This window comes from Nomascus leucogenys, chromosome 4, assembly GCF_006542625.1.
Source record: "Nomascus leucogenys isolate Asia chromosome 4, Asia_NLE_v1, whole genome shotgun sequence".
In the NCBI taxonomy this organism is placed as follows: Eukaryota; Metazoa; Chordata; class Mammalia; order Primates; family Hylobatidae; genus Nomascus; species Nomascus leucogenys.
The window spans coordinates 133,096,817-133,113,275 of record NC_044384.1 but is presented as its reverse complement, the minus strand read 5'-3'; the positions used below and the strand labels follow the sequence as shown (position 1 = coordinate 133,113,275).

General features: G+C 38.3%; 1 protein-coding gene across 1 annotated transcript in view; it reads right to left on the bottom strand.

Annotated features, from left to right (window-relative positions):
• Positions 1–16,459, bottom strand: part of LOC115834816 (PH and SEC7 domain-containing protein 3-like) — a 149,605-nt gene that overhangs the window by 59,164 nt on the left and 73,982 nt on the right. Inside the window, exon 4 of the mRNA XM_030812286.1 lies at positions 7,745–7,815. Within this exon, the coding sequence (XP_030668146.1) occupies positions 7,745–7,815 (71 nt within the window). The remainder of the gene's footprint in view (positions 1–7,744; positions 7,816–16,459) is intronic.

The following is a 16,459-nucleotide window of genomic DNA, read 5'->3' as shown; positions in this document are numbered from 1 at the left end:
AATATTGAGTCCATCAATCAGTTATTTACGGACCAAAATACCTACTAAGACAATGCCAAAATCCATTTAAGAGGTTGTAGTACCCCAGGAGAGCACAAAGCCAAGAAACCCACACTGAAACAGGTAAGAAGAGCGATTTCATGTTACCCACATCAGCCCCTCCCTGAAGCTGGCATGCCTCAGCACCAGAAGAGAATGCCCTGGCCCCTGACATCTCTCATGGGGGAAAGGAAAGAGGTCTTTGATATTCGATATTCTAGCTTTTCAGAAGGCTGCCTGGGTAATGGCTTTATCTTGGTTCACTTGGAATACTGATGGAACTGGAATAGTATGGATACCTGGGCACTGCTAAGAACAAAGGAAAGTGGTGGGTGGCTTGCTGCAGTCAGAACAGCTTGATGCAACTGGGAGAAAAGGTGGTCAACCTGAAGCTTCTACTTTGGGAGGGCTGAAGAAAGGTAGAGTGTGTGGTCCTCATTCCAGCTCTTATTAGTCCCAAGGGACTAATTTCTGTCTCACCTCACTCAGAGCACTATCACAACTAGCACAGTTTGGAAGCCTGAAGGACACTTAGAACAGAGTAGGTAGACAGGTGGCTTGCTGTGGCTTGCACAGTTAGTGTAATTGTGAGGTGTGCACAACTCAAGATTTCTCCCTTGGGAGGGAGAGAGAGGAGCAGAGTATGCATCCAGCATTCTGGCTTTTTGGAGGGCTATTTGAGGGAGTGGTATCTGACTCTCCTGATTCAGGGAACTGATGGCATACACTGAGGCATACACTTGGTGGCTGCTTACAACAGGGGACAGCTGGGTAGCTTCCTGCTCTAAAATCAGATAACTTGCAGTGTTGCAGACAGACATCAGAGGGTGCAAGGATTATGGGCTCCTGAAAAAGGATTCAGAGTTCCCTAAAATCTCTAGCAAAGATGACCGGTGAGGGGCTTCTGCTTTAGCAAGCCAGTCTCTATACTGGAAGAGGTGGCTGATTCTTCAAATGTGCACATCCCAATACAGCTACAAGAGACAGAAGAAACAGGAAAACACGGTTCAATGGAACAAAATGAATTTCCAGAAATCGACCCTAAAGAAACAAAAGTATATGAATTACCTGCATAAACACTGTAAAGATGCTCAACAAGCTAAAAAAAGATGAATAAACAAAATGAGAATATCAACAAAGAGAAAATATTTAAGGGAACTAAATAGATATTTTCAAGCTGAAGAATATAATAACTGAACTGAAAAATTCAGATAAGAAGCTCAAAAGCAGAAAACAAAGAAGAAAGAATGAGCAAACTTGAAGAGAGGCCATTTGAAATTATCCACTCAGAGAACAAAGATAAACAAGAATGAAAAAGAGCTAAGAGAGCCTTAGGCATTAATGGCACACACCATTATGCAGACCAACACATTATGGAAATCCAAGAAAGAGCAGAAAGAAGAAAGAGGGCACAAAGCTTATTTACAGAACACTTTTGAAATCTGAGGAAGGAAACAGACATCTAGATTCTAGAAGCCTAATGACAATGAGGATTAATGGAAATAAATTACATTGGGACCAATGACAAAATTATAAAAAGTCAAAGAAAAAGAGAGGACTCTGAAAGTAGCAAAAGAAAAGTGATTTGTTTGTGGATTTCTCAGCATAAATGATCCAGGGCCAGAAGTGACTGTGATGATATGTTCAAGGTGCTCAAAACAAACAAACAAACAAACAAAAAAACACTTGCCACATAAGCATATTACATCCAGCAAAACTACCCTTTAAAAATGAAAGATATATAGACCAATGGAACAGAACAGAGCCCTCAGAAATAATACCACACATCTACAACTATCTGATTTTTGACAAACCTGACAAAAACAAGAAATGGGGAAAGGATTCCCTATTTAACAAATGGTGCTGGGAAAACTGGCTAGCTATATGTAGAAAGCTGAAACTGGATCCCTTCCTTACACCTTAGACAAAAATTAATTCAAGATGAATTAAAGACTTACATGTTAGACCTAAAACCATAAAAACCCTAGAAGAAAACCTAGGCAATACCATTCAGGACACAGGCATGGGCAAAGACTTCATGTCTAAAACACCAAAAGCAATGGCAACAACAGCCAAAATTGACAAATGGGATCTAATTAAACTAAAGAGCTTCTGCACAGCAAAAGAAACTACCATCAGAGTGAACAGGGAACCTACAGAATGGGAGAAAATTTTTGCAATCTAGTCATCTGACAAAGGGCTATTATCCAGAATCTACAAAGAACTCAAACAAATTAACAAGAAAAACAAACAATCCCATCAAAAAGTGGGCGAAGGATATGAACACACACTTCTCAAAAGAAGACATTTCTGCAGCCAACAGACACATGAAAAAATGCTCATCATCACTGGCCATCAGAGAAATGAAAATCAAAACCACAATGAGATACCATCTCACACCAGTTAGAATGGTGATCATTAAAAAGTCAGGAAACAACAGGTGCTGGAGAGGATGTGGAGAAATAGGAACACTTTTACACTGTTGGTGGGACTGTAAACTAGTTCAACCATTGTGAGAGTCAGTGTGGCGATTCTTCAGGGATCTAGAACTAGAAATACCATTTGACCCAGCCATCCCATTACTGGGTATATAACCAAAGGACTATAAATCATGCTGCTATAAAGACACATGCACACGTATGTTTCTTGCGGCACTATTCACAATAGCAAAGACTTGGAACCAACCCAAATGTCCATCAATGATAGACTGGATTAAGAAAATGTGGCACATATACACCATGGAATACTATGCAGCCATAAAAAAAGGATGAGTTCATGTCCTTTGTAGGGACATGGATGAAACTGGAAACCATCATTCTCAGCAAACTATCGCAAGGACAAAAAACCAAACACCGCACGTTCTCACTCATAGGTGGGAATTGAACAATGAGAACACTTGGACCCAGGAAGGGGAACATCACACACCGGGGCCTGTTGTGGGGTGCGGGGAGGGGGTAGGGATAGCACTAAGAGATATACCTAATGTAAATGACGAGTTAATGGGTGCAGCACACTAACATGGCACATATATACATATGTAACAAACCTGCACATTGTGCCTATGTACCCTAGAACTTAAAGTAAAATATATATATATATATAAAATATATTTATATATAAAAGAAAGAAAGATATTATTTTCTTAGGCAAACGAAAGTTGAGAGAGTTCATCAATGCTGGACTTGCCTTACAAGAAACGCTAACGGGAGTTCAACATGAAATGAAAGAATGCTAAACAGAAACATGAAAGTATAAAGCTCAATGGCAGAAGTAAACAGAGATAGGACTTGGTATCCGTGGGAGATTTGTTCTAGGACCCCTGATGGACACCAAAATCCATGGATGCTCAAGTTGCTTACATAACATGACAGAGTATTTGCATATATCCTATGTATATCCTTCTGTACACTTTACATCATCTCTAGATTACTCATGATACCTAATAAAAGGCCTACACATCATTTCATTGGCATAGATTCAACATAGTACTCAGCACATAGAAAATTCAAGTTTTGTTTTTTGAAACTTTGTGGTACTTTTTTTTCTGAACATTTCAATCTCAGGTTGGTTGAATTCAAATGCAGCAATCACTGATACGGAGTGCTGAGCATATGTAGGAAAAATATTCAGTACTTTAATATTGTAATAGTGGTGTGTAAATGACTTTTAACTCTGGTATAGAAATTTTTAAAAAAGTATTAAAATACTTTACCTATAAATATACATTAGTGGGAACAGAATACAAAAGGATATAATTTGTGAGGGAGTAAAAGTATAGTTTTGGCATATGACCTGAAATCATTATCAGCTTAAAATAGATCATTATAACTGTTTTATGTAAGCCCCACGGTAAGCAAACAAACAAACAAAAAAACCCCTAAAAGATACACAAAAGAAAATGAGAAATAAATAAAGAAATGTTATTACAAAAAAAAAGGAATACTAATAAGAGTAAAGTAAAAAAGTGACAAGACAGAAAATAAATAGCAAAATAGCAAGAGTAAGTCTTTCTCTATCGATAATTACTTTAAATACGAATGGATTAAACTCCCAATCAAAGGTGGGAGTGTGGCTGAATGTATTGAGAGAGAGAGAGAGAGAGAGAGAGAGAGAGAGACAGACAGAGACAGAGACAGGGGGAGAGGGAGGGATGGAGAGGGGGAGGGGGAGAGAGAGAGAGAGAGAGAGACCCAAGTATATGCTGTCTACAAGAGACTCACTTTAGATTTCAAGACACACACACCTGAACGTGAAATAATGGAAAAAATATTACATGCAATTGGTAACGAAAAGAGCAGAGGGGTAGCCATACTTATATTATACAAAATAAGTAAAAAACTGTCAAGAGAGAAAGAATGACACATAATAATGAGTCAATTCGTCACACAGGTGTAACAATTATTAATACATATGCATGTATCATCAAGGAACGTAAATATATAGAGTAAACATTGACAGGATTGAAGGTAGAAATTAACAATAGGAGATTTCCACACCCCACTCTCTATAATGTACCGAACTTCAAGACAGAAGATTAATAAAGAAACAGAGAACTTCTAAAACGCAATACACCAAATATCCTAGCAAACATATATAGAACATTCCACTCAACAGCATGAGAACATATATTCTTCTCAAGTGCACAGGGAACATTCTCTGGGATAGATAAAATTCTAAGTTACAAAACAAATCTTACCAAATTTAAGAAGACTGAAATAATAGCAAATATACTTTCCAATCACAAAGAAAGGGAAGTAGAAATTAAAAGCAGAAGGAAAATGGACAGTTCACAAATATGTGGAAATTAAGCAACATGATCTTGAACAATCAATGGGTCAAAAAAAAAATCAAAAAGGAAATTGGATAATAATTTCACATCAACAAAAATGGACAAAAAATAAGCCAAAACTTGTGGAAGGAAAGAAAAGCAGTACCAAAAGGCAAGTTTATGGTAATAAACACTTAACATTAGAAAAGGAGAAAGATTTAAATAAACAACCTGTTTTTACACCAGATAAAGAACAAAGTAATGCAAAGTTAGCACAGGAAAGAAACAATAAAGATTAGAGCAGACGTAAACGAAATAGAGAAATGAAAATCAAAGTCAGCACAGGAAAGACACAATAAAGATTAGAGCAGAAATAAATGAAATAGAGAAATGAAAATCTAATCAAAGATTAGAGCAGAAATAAAAGAAATAGAGAAATGACAAAATAAAACTAAAAATTTGCTTTCAAAAGATCAACAAAATTGACAATCCTTTAGTTGGACTAAGAAAAAAATAGAGAACACTCAAATAAATAATATCAGAAATGAAACAGGAGGCATTGCAATTGATGCCACATAAACTAAAAGGATTATAAGAAACTATTATGAACAATTATACACCAACAAATTGGGAAATCTAGAAGAAAGGGATAAATTACTAGAAACCTAAAATCTACCAAGATGAATTACGGAGAGGTAGAAAATGTGAACGGATCTGTAATAATAAGGGGATTGAATCTGTAATAAAAACCCTCCCAACAAAGCAAAGTTTAGGACCAGATGGCTTCACCAGTGAATTCTACCTAACAGTTAAACAACTAATGCCAATCTTTCTCAAACTGTTCCAAAAAATTGAAGAGGAGGGAACACTTCCAAACTCATTTTATGAGGCCAGCATGACCCTGATATCAAAACCAGAAAACAGTACATGAAAACTACTTGCCAATAGCCATTATGAGCATAAATGCAAAAACTCTAAACATAATGCTGTCAAACTGAATTCAACAGTACATTAAAAGGAACATATACAATGACCAAGTGAGATTTATCCTTGGCATGTAAAGGTGGTTCAACATATGAAAATCAGTCAAAGTGATAAAACACATTAACAGATCAAAGGATAAAAATTACACAAATATCTCAATGATGCAGGAAAGCGATGAAATTCAATATCCTTTCACCATAAGAAAAACCCTCAAAAGAGAAACAGTTTCAAATGATCTTATATGTAAAAAACCTAAAGATTCCCCCAAAACCTATTAGAATAAATAAATTCGGCAAAGTTGCAAGATACAGAATCAACCATCAGTTCCATTTCTATACACTAACAATGAACAATCTGAAAAAAGAAACGAATAATACCATTTACAACAGCATGAAAAAGTATTAAAAAATACTTAAGAATAAACTTGATCAAGAAGGCAAAAGACATATACACTGAAAACTATAAAACACTGCTGAAAGAAATTAAAGAAGACACAAATAAATGAAAAGACATTCCATGTTCAGGGATTCAAAGATTTAACGTTATTAAAATGTCCATACTGCCCACAGCGACCTACATATTCAATAAACTCCCTGTGAATATCCCAGTGGAATTTTTTACAGAAATAGAAAAAAATTCTAAAATTTATATGTAATCACAAAAGACTCTGAATCTCTGAATAAGCCATAAACGATACTGAAAAAGAACAAAGCTGTAGGCCTCACATTCTTGATTTCAAAACATATTACCAAGCTACAATATCAAATCAATACGGTTCTGGCATAAAGACAGACACATGCATAGACCAACAGAATGGAACACAGAGCTCAGATAAATTCAACACATATATGGGGGGAAGCTGGAATTCTTATGTACTGTTGTTCAGGTATAAAATGGTACATTGCTTTGGAAAACCATATGGTGTTTCTTCAAAAAACTGAAAACAGAACCATATGACCTCAAAGTCCCACTTCTGGGTATTTATTCACAAGAAATGAAATTAGGATCTTGAAGAGATATTTGCACTCCCTGTTCATTGCGGCATTACTCACAAAAGCCAAAAGGTGGAAACAACCTAGTGCCTACTGAGGGATGAATAAAGAATATGTACTACAGTAGGCTCCCCTTATCTATCCATGTGGGATGCATTCTAAGACCCCCCAGTGGACGCGTGAAATTTTGAATAGTACCCGATCCTATATATAGATGACCCTTAAACAGAATGGACTTGAACTGTACACATCCACTAATACGCGGACTGTTTTCCATCAAATGAGGACTAATAATATAGCACTTGTGGGGTGTGAAACCCAAGTATGCAGAAGCCAACTTTTCTTATATGTGGATTCAACAGGGCTGACTGCAGGACTTGAATATGTGGGGACTTTGGTATATAAGGGGGGTCCTGGAGCCAATCCCTTGTGTGCATGGAGGGATGACTGTATACTATGTCTTCTCCTATACATACATACCTAAGATAAAATTTAATTTATAAATTAGTCACAGTAAGAGATTAACATAATAACTAATAATAAATACAACAATGATAACTATATGCCACCATCACTGTTCTCTGGGGCTATTAAGTAAAATAAGGGTTACTTGAACACAAACACTGCGATAGTTGGACAGCTGATCTCATCACAGAGATGTCTATTGAGTGACTAAAGGATGGGCGTATATAGGATGGCTATGCTGGACAAAGCGATGATTCACATCTGGTCAGGATGGAGTAGGATTGAGAAAGATTTCATTACGCTACTGAGAACAGCATGCAACTTAAAACTTAAAATCGTTTATTTCTGGAATTCTCCACTGAATACTTTTTAACATCAGCAAACAAACTGCAGAAAGTGAAACCACAGATAAGGGAGACTACTGTATATACATATACTGGACCTCGTTTAATTATTTCATCGAGTTTTGTGGATTTTTTAACTGCTTTACTTTTACCTTTTGCAAGTAAAGAACTGTTCCCTTCAGTACAGCATAAAAGGTTTTCCATCCTCGTTTTCCTCTTGGAGCTAGAAAGGGGGAAAAATGTAAAATTTTATTTGACATCAGCACTTTAGAAAGAGAATCTAAATGATCAACATGGTGAAAGTGTTTCAATATTCTACCTAGCTACCAAAACTAATAATAAGAACCAAAATTTTCTGAGCCTTATGGTGTACCAGGCAGCATTCTAAAATGTTTTCCATATACGATCTTAATAATTACAATGCTCCTACCAGGTTGGTACTATTTCTTTCTTCTTACAAAACTGAAACAAAAGGCAGTAACTTGCTAATGGTCCCACAACTAGGAAGAGGAGAAGGCTGAAAACCCAGGTAGCATGGCTCACTACAGACACGGTAAGCACAGGAAGCATACTGGAAATACATAGCAATCCAAGAGAAAGCTTAAAAAGCTCACGTACCAGAGCCTTTATAGCTTCTTCAAAGACCCTAGGAATCATAAAGTAGTCTCGGAATATGAAAGGATCACTTTTGGCATTTCTCCCACACCTCCCTCAACCAGACTGCAAATTTAATTATTATTACTCCTACTGCAACCTGTGCATATCTCTACTGAGGATCTTGCTGTAATGTACTAGTTTTGTCTAAATGTCTCTTTCACTAGACTATGAATGACTTGATAGGAGGTATCCTTCATCTTTAGAATTCACCAAACCTAGCATAGTGCAAGGCAGACATCAAACACAATCATACAAATTATCCAAAATAATTAATTCTTTCAGAACTCCTTAAATGTCTTCTGTTTATATTTTTCTAGATATAAAGTAGATTTTCTCTATTGACTTGTATAAACTCTTACAAATTGTTCTAAAGCAAAAAGCAATAGATTAGCAAAACAGTTTAGGATTTATTTTCTTAATACAATTAAAATCTGTAACTGGAAAATGTTATTGTGTGAACGTCATTTTTCTAAACATGTGTGCTGAAATAGGGACAGCCATTTACTTATGCTCTTGTATCAAACACTTGGCTGTCTGTGGTCCGTCTTTAACTTGGATACCTGATTATATTTGAAAGTACATTATTGTCAACCAAATCCTTTAAATCTCTTTTGACTGAATACTCAAGAATTCTTAAGACTTGGAAGTAGGTGAATAGCCACTTACAGAACACAGGCAATCCTGCCAACACCATACTGAGATATCCACCTGGCAAGAAAGGATTCAAAATATCCACCCTGCAGGTTTCCAAGGGAGATAATAAATATCATCCCTTCTGTCTCCACTAGGTGAGGCTTAAAGGTATACTAAAAAACATATAACCAAAAAAAAGCATACCATTATTTCCTTTACAAAGCAAAAAAGCAACTAATATAAACAGATAACTGTACATCATGTATAAAATAAATATTCACTACATTGTTCAATAGATGTGAAATTCTCATACTGCCAACATGAGCACTGTGCACACAGAAGAGACGAGAGAGCTGCTACAGAGCAGGACCCCAGGCGGCATAGTGTGCAGGAGGCACCTGACCTGAAAGCAGACCAGCTGGTTTCCAGCCCCTTCACGATCTCACCTACTCTGAAAACTATCCTCCCACCCACCAGCCCCTAACAAGTCACTCTACTGCTGTACGTTTGCTTCATTTTAAAATGTGGGTAATTCCTAGAACTGAAGGCAAAGCACTGGCTAATGCTGGCATGGAACCTGGAGAAAATATTTTTGTTTTTAACAGAGGAGCCATAGGTACTGAAGTATAAAGGCTTTCCCCGAGTCCTAAAACTAATTTATTGGCATCTTGAGATCCCTTTAGTTCAAAAATCTATACATCTACGTTTCTACTTTTGCAGTAGATCAGTTAATCCAACTACATGTTTACAAAATTTTAAACAGCTCTTTCTCATTACTACACTAAGCCTACTAGAAAGAGATTCCAAAGAGCTCTCCATGCGAAATGCGATTTTAAAAGTCACTCATGAGTGACTAATGCCCACTAAGTCAGTTACTTAGTAACTGACTTACTTATTGTACTCACTCACTGCAGTCTCTACTTTTCTATTTCCCACAGAAGTATAAAACTTAACCTTATCTTTGGCCAGTTACAATTTAGTAATCTAACACATGGATGAAACAACCTAGAATCCTCCCAAAAAGATAACTAGGGAGCAATTATTCAACAGTATTTAGCTGGTGTGCTATAAAAGCACTGCCCTAAGTGCTCTGACACGTATTAATCCATTTAACTCACACCATAATGCTAAGAGTAAGGTACTATTGATACTTCCATCTTACATGAGACAGACAGGTGCAAACAAGCAGAATTCAGGGGAAGAAGGGACTACTGTGCACTAAAGTGGGCTGGGAAGGCTCTCTAGAGCAGGTGCAACTGCTCTGATTTGACAACCACACACACAGTGCCGCTGTTGCCACTGGACCCTTGGTGAGGCTCTTCACATAAAACACAATGAGCTGGATGCTAATGAATGACAAGCAGTGGTCCTTATCATGAGGACTGTAGAAGGAGTTTAAGTGATTTCACAGCACGTGTGTTATTAAACACACAGAGGTCCATAAAGAGTTTTAACTTCATATAATGAACTTGATGAGAAGAACAGTGAAAAGATTACTGACACGAAACCTAATGTAGCAACTGACAGGCTTTAACTACAAGGGCTGTGGAGAATCAATAGGCTGGTATCCTTTAATATCCAGGTATCTTCCATGAGAAAGTGTTTACTGAGTTTGATTAAAAGACACCATTTTACATGTGAACCCATCTTTTCACTGCAGGTTTACTATGCATACTTAAGTTCCAAAGACAATCAATTGCTTTCCTTCTTGAAAATACAAGAGCCTTGTAGGATTTTGATTCCAATAATCAGCCTCTAACCTTACTTTAGCTTTTTTTTTTTTAATGCTATTGAAACAGACATCATTGTTTTTCTATAACATGCTACTGTCAGTTTAATGTTTACTTTTATCTTTATTGATCAGTTCTTTCTGTACCTCAGATTGTTTATTGGAGGCCATTTTCAATTACCTGTTGAAGTCTATCCTTTAGAAGTTCCTTTAGTGAGGAGGGTCTTTTGGTGGTCAACCTTCTTCTATTTTTTTTGTATAATAAATGTCCTTATTTCATTAAAAATTCCAAGTTGATAATTGCTTTTTCTTATGAAGACATTATTTCACTATCTTTTGGCTAACACCATTACTGCAATGTTGACAGTGTTTAGATCTGTGTGCCCACCCAAATCTCATGTTCAACTGTAATCCCAAGTGTTGGAGGTGCTGCCTGGTGGGAGGTGATTGATCATGGGGGCAGTTTCTCATGAATGGTTTAGCACCATCCCCTTCTCATGACAGTGAGTAAGTGAGTGCTCGTGAGATCTGGTTGTTTAAAAGTGTGTAGCACCTCCCCCAATTTGCTTGCTCCTTCCCTGGCCATTTGAAGTCTTGTTCCCCCTTCACTTTTAGCCATGACTGTAAGTTTCCTGACACCTTCCCAGAAGCTGAACAGATGCTCACATCATGCTTCCTGTGCAGCCTGCAAACCCATGAGCCAATTAAACCTCTTTTCTTATAAATTACCCAGTCTCAGGTTTTCTTTATAGCAGCATGAAAATGGACTAATACAGAAAATTGGTACCGTGAAGTGGGGCATTGCTTATAAAGATACCTGAAAATGTGAAAGCAACTTTCGAACTGGATAAAAATCAGAGGTTGGAAGAGGGTGGAGGGCTCAGAAGAATATAGGAAGGTGAGTGAAAGTTTGGAACTTCTTAAAGACTGGATGAATGGTTATGACCAAAATGCTGGCAGTGATATGCATGGCAAAGTCAAGGCTAACAAGGACTCAGATTGAAATGGGGAACTTATTGGGAACTGGAGTACAAGTCACTTTCGTTACGCCTTACCAAAGAACATGGCTTGCACTGTGCCCTTGCCCTAGGGATCTGTGTAACTTTGAACTTGAGAGTGATGACTCAGGATATCAAGCAGAAGAAATTTCTAAGCAGGAAAAGTGCTCAAGATGTGGCCTGGCTGTTTCTAACACCCTATGCTCGTATGTGTGAGCAAAGAAATGACCTAAAACTGGAACTTATATTTAAAAGAGAAGCTGAGCATAAATGTTTGAAAAATTTGCAGCCTGGCCAAGTGGTAGAAAAAAAAAAGGCCTATTTTCAGAATGGGAATTCAAGCAGGCTGCAGAAATTTGCCTAAATTAAAAAGGAGCCAAGTACTATTAGCCAACACAATGGGGACATGGCCTTGAAGGTATTTCAGAGAGCTTCACAGCAGCCCCTCTCGAGGCCTAGGAGGGAAGAATGGGTTCATGGGCCAGAGCCAGGGCAATACTACCGTGTGAAGCCTTGGGACATTGCTCCTTGCATCCTAGCCTCTCCAGGTTTAGCCATGGCTCAAAGCAGCCTGGGTACAGATTGGGCTGCTGCTACAGAGCATGCTGGCCATAAACTTTGGTGGCTTCCACATGGTTTTTAGCCTGTGGCTACACAGAGGGCAAGAACTGAGGCCTCGGAGTCTCCACCTAGATTTCACAGGATATATGAAAAGTATGGATGTACAGGCAGAAGCCTGCTACAGTGGTGGAGCCCTCATGGAGAATTCCCTACTAGGGCAGTGTGGAGGGCAAACATGGAGTTAAGCCCTCACACAGAGTCCCAACTGGGGTGCTATCTAGTGGAGCTGTGAGAAAAGGGCCACCAGCCTCCAGACCCGAGAATGGTAGAGCCATTGACAGCTTTCACCATATATGCCTGGAAAAACCGCAGGCACTCAATGCCATCCCGTGAGCGCAGCTGCAGGGGCTGAACCCTGCAAAGCCAAGATGCAGAGCCGTCCAATACTGCGGGAGCCTACGCCTCACAGCAGTGTGCCCTGGATGTGAGACATGGAGCCAAAGAACAATTTTTTGGACCTTTAAAATTTAATGACTGGCCTTCTGGATTTCAGACATCTGTGGGGCCTGTAGCCCCCTTTTTTTGGCCCATATATTCCTTTTGGAATGGGAATATTTTCCCAATGCCTGTATCCCCATTGTATCTTGGGAGTAACTAACTTGTTTTCGATTTTACAGGTTCATAGGTGGAAGGAACTAGCTTTCTCCCAGATGATACTTTGGACTTTGGATTTCTGAGTTAATGGTGGAATGAGTTAAGAATTTGCGGAACGTTGGGAAGGCATGATTGTATTTTGCAATGTGAGAAGGACATGATATTTGGGAGGGGCCTGGGGCGGAATGATATGGTTTAGATCTGTATCCCCACCCAAATCTCATGTTAAATTGTAATTCCCAGTGTTGGAGGTGGGGCCTGGTCGGACGTAATTGGATCATGACTCATCAATGGTTTAGCACTCCTTGGTGCTAAATGAGAACCTCTTTGGTGCTGTTCTCATGATAGTGAATGAGTGCTCATGAGATCTGGTTGTTTAAAAGTGTGGAGCACCCCCCTTCTCTTGCTCCTCTGGCCATGTGAAGTGGTGCTCCCCTTTTACCTTCCACCATAATTCTAAGTTTCCTGACGCCTTCCCAGATGCTGAGCAGATGCCACCATCATGCTTCCTGTATAGCCTGTGGATCTGTGAGCCAATTAAACTACTTTATAAATTATCCAGTCTCGGGTATTTCTTTAGATGAGTGTGAGAATGGACTAATACAGATTTCTACCCTGAGTCTAAATGTTATATCTAAGCATGGGTTTCTTTTAATTTATACAGATTGGTGTTCTTTGAGCTTCCTGTGTATTATTTTGAAAAACCTGTAGACATTATATCTTTGAATACTGTCTCTCCTCTATCGTCTTCATGATTGTAACCTAACATTCCATTCTAACTTCTCATTTCATTCCACTTGTGAGTTATTCACTCTTCCATATTCTCCATCTCTCTGTAGTTCTGTGCTAAATGCTGAGTAATTTTATCTCTGGTACTGGTAGGCCACCTAGATCCAAAAATGTCATGAAGGCTTAGCATCCCCAGGGTTAGCCACCTCCCCACATTTCTACTCATGCTTTATTCCTGCCCTAGCAGGATTTCCCTTTCATTGTTACAGGCTTATCCATTCAGATAAAAGTTATTTAAAAATATTTCATCTATCAGTTTTAGATGTTTTATTATGGGAGAGTTTCAGAATCTGTAGGCCATCACATTGCAAAAAATAGATTCTCTATTGCATTTTTCTTTCCTTCTTTTTATAAAAAGGGAAGAATTTATGCACAAACTTTGTTATGTAGGAAAAATTCATTTGGGGTAGGATGCAGGAGATATTGTGGGGTGAGAACAAGGAGATAAAATGGAACAAGGGGAACCAGTAAGGAAATTATTACAGTAGGTGAGATAAGAGAAAAAGGCCAGAACATGAACAGAGGCATATGATACATTAAGATAAAATGCAAGGAAAGGGGAAAGGCATTAACATTAACTGAGCACCTACACTGCAGCACTCTGGGTGTTGGGCTAACATTATACCTATACATTGTATGTGTTCCAAACAATCTTTTCAGGTAGGTATTATTGTCTCTGTTTTATATTTTATGTCCCCATTATTAACTATATTTACAATTCTGAAAGGTAGAGTATGCTCCCAAGGAAGCTACCCATCTAAGGATTTCAAAGCTACTGTACAGGACAATTAAGGAAATATGTTCTAAACATACATTAAATAGAAAATATCCAGGTGACAATTCTTTGCAGTGGTTGGTCTGCTACTCCTGTGAGGTGGGTGCTGAAGGCAGGAAGGGAGATGATGAGATGAGAGGGAAATATAACCAGGTACTTTCTCTAATCTCACTCGACTATAGGACCTTCAAAGGCATCCCTGCTCATGACTACAGATCTCAGAACAGAGGCACAGCCTCTGTGCCTGCCCCCTCAGGTGCTCCCAGCTCCATATTTCTGCAGAATAATTATCTAATATTAATAACAATTACAGATTGTAATAGCACAGTAAATGATTGCTGAGCACATACTGTTTTAAGCACTGTTCCAAGATTTGACATGTATAAACAAAAGCCCATAAGTCTATGAGGGATCCACGGTTATAACCTCCATCTCTCAGATGTGGAATCTATGACCACCTTCCTCCCACCTCCTGTGAACCAGCAGCACTTGTTTCCCCATAGCATTGGGCACCTTTATTCTGGTTTCCATACAGGGAAAGGCCAGCTAAGCCAGATTCGGGAGGCAATGTCTTGGATAAATCTGGGATATAGGAGTGATATTAAAATTATTTAAGAGCTGAGGCTGGGCATGGTGGTTCATGCCTGTAATCCCAGCATATAACAAGACTCCATTGCTACAAAAAAAAAAAAAAAAAAAAAAGAAGTCAGGTGTATTAGTACATTCTCAAATTGCTAATAAAGACGGGCCTACGACTGGGTAATTTATAAAGCCTCTTATAAAGCCATCACATCTCAGGAGAACTCACTCACTATCAGGAGAACAGCATGAGGGTAACGGCCCCCAACAATTCAATTACCTCCCGCCAGGTGGGAACTACAATTCAGGATGAGATTTGGGTGGGGACACAGCTGGTGCACGCCTATATTCCCAGCTACTTGGGAGGCTGAAGTAGGAGGACTGTTTCAGTACAGGAGGTTGAGGCTGCAATGAGCCATGATTGTGCCACTGGATTCTATCCTGGGTGACAAAGTGAGACCCTGTCTCAAAAAAAAAAATTATTTAAGAGTTGATTCAGGAGCTACCTTGACATATTGGGAAAAGCACTGTTCCAGTCAGATTGAAGGGACATCCACAGTAAATGGTCTGTACCAGTACACGGTCTCTGAGTATCAGCTCTGGCTTGGGAGCTGCTTCCTGACCAGTATGGGTGAAATTAAGAAATGAATGAAACCAACAAGCTGCTGCAATTGTTATTCTGAGTCACACTCACATACACATGAGGACCACATTTCTGCAGTAGAAAAACTGGCAGTTCCTCCAAAGATGGGTGATATTGGAGCCATCATTGCATCTTCAATATTACAAACCAGTTATTATTTTCTCTGTATTGCTAATTTGAAGAAACATATTTGGAAATATAAAGTACAGTGAATAATATTTTGGCTTCAGTTATTACCACTGATTTTTGTAAAAGTGAAATGCTCAATGGGGAATGAAAAGACAGTATCACCCCTCTTTCATAAACAGGAAGGTATAAAATATTTCTAAACAATAAAATATTCAGTAAAGAGTAATAATGGATTTATGCCAGAAAAGTTTTTTTTAATCCACCAAAAGGTATAAGCTTCATGCAGAAGTTTCTATTTGCATGCTATACTCTCCAACTTTTCTTCTCAACTAAACTGGAAACGGACTGTATTTAAGATTTTACTGTTCCAATTTTCTATTTCATTCACATGGCAGAGTATTTGTTCCTACATCAAAATCTTGTCCTGTTTTTGACCACTCATCTCTCTGGGTTCCCTGATCATCTATTTTTTTTCCTTTTCCTCATGTTTAATATCAGAAAGTCATAATATGGATAGAAAGACATAGTATGCGCATTGCCTATTTTTTCATTTAATACATTAATCTTTACTTCCTGTCTGTTGTCTTGAAAATATTCTCCCATTGTTCCATGTAAAATGACAAAAATACCATTTTATTCCCCTCAGAGTAGAGAGAGAGAATTAGCCATATACACATTAATGAGAAGTCAATTCTTTTTCAGGGCCTCACGAAGAGTCTT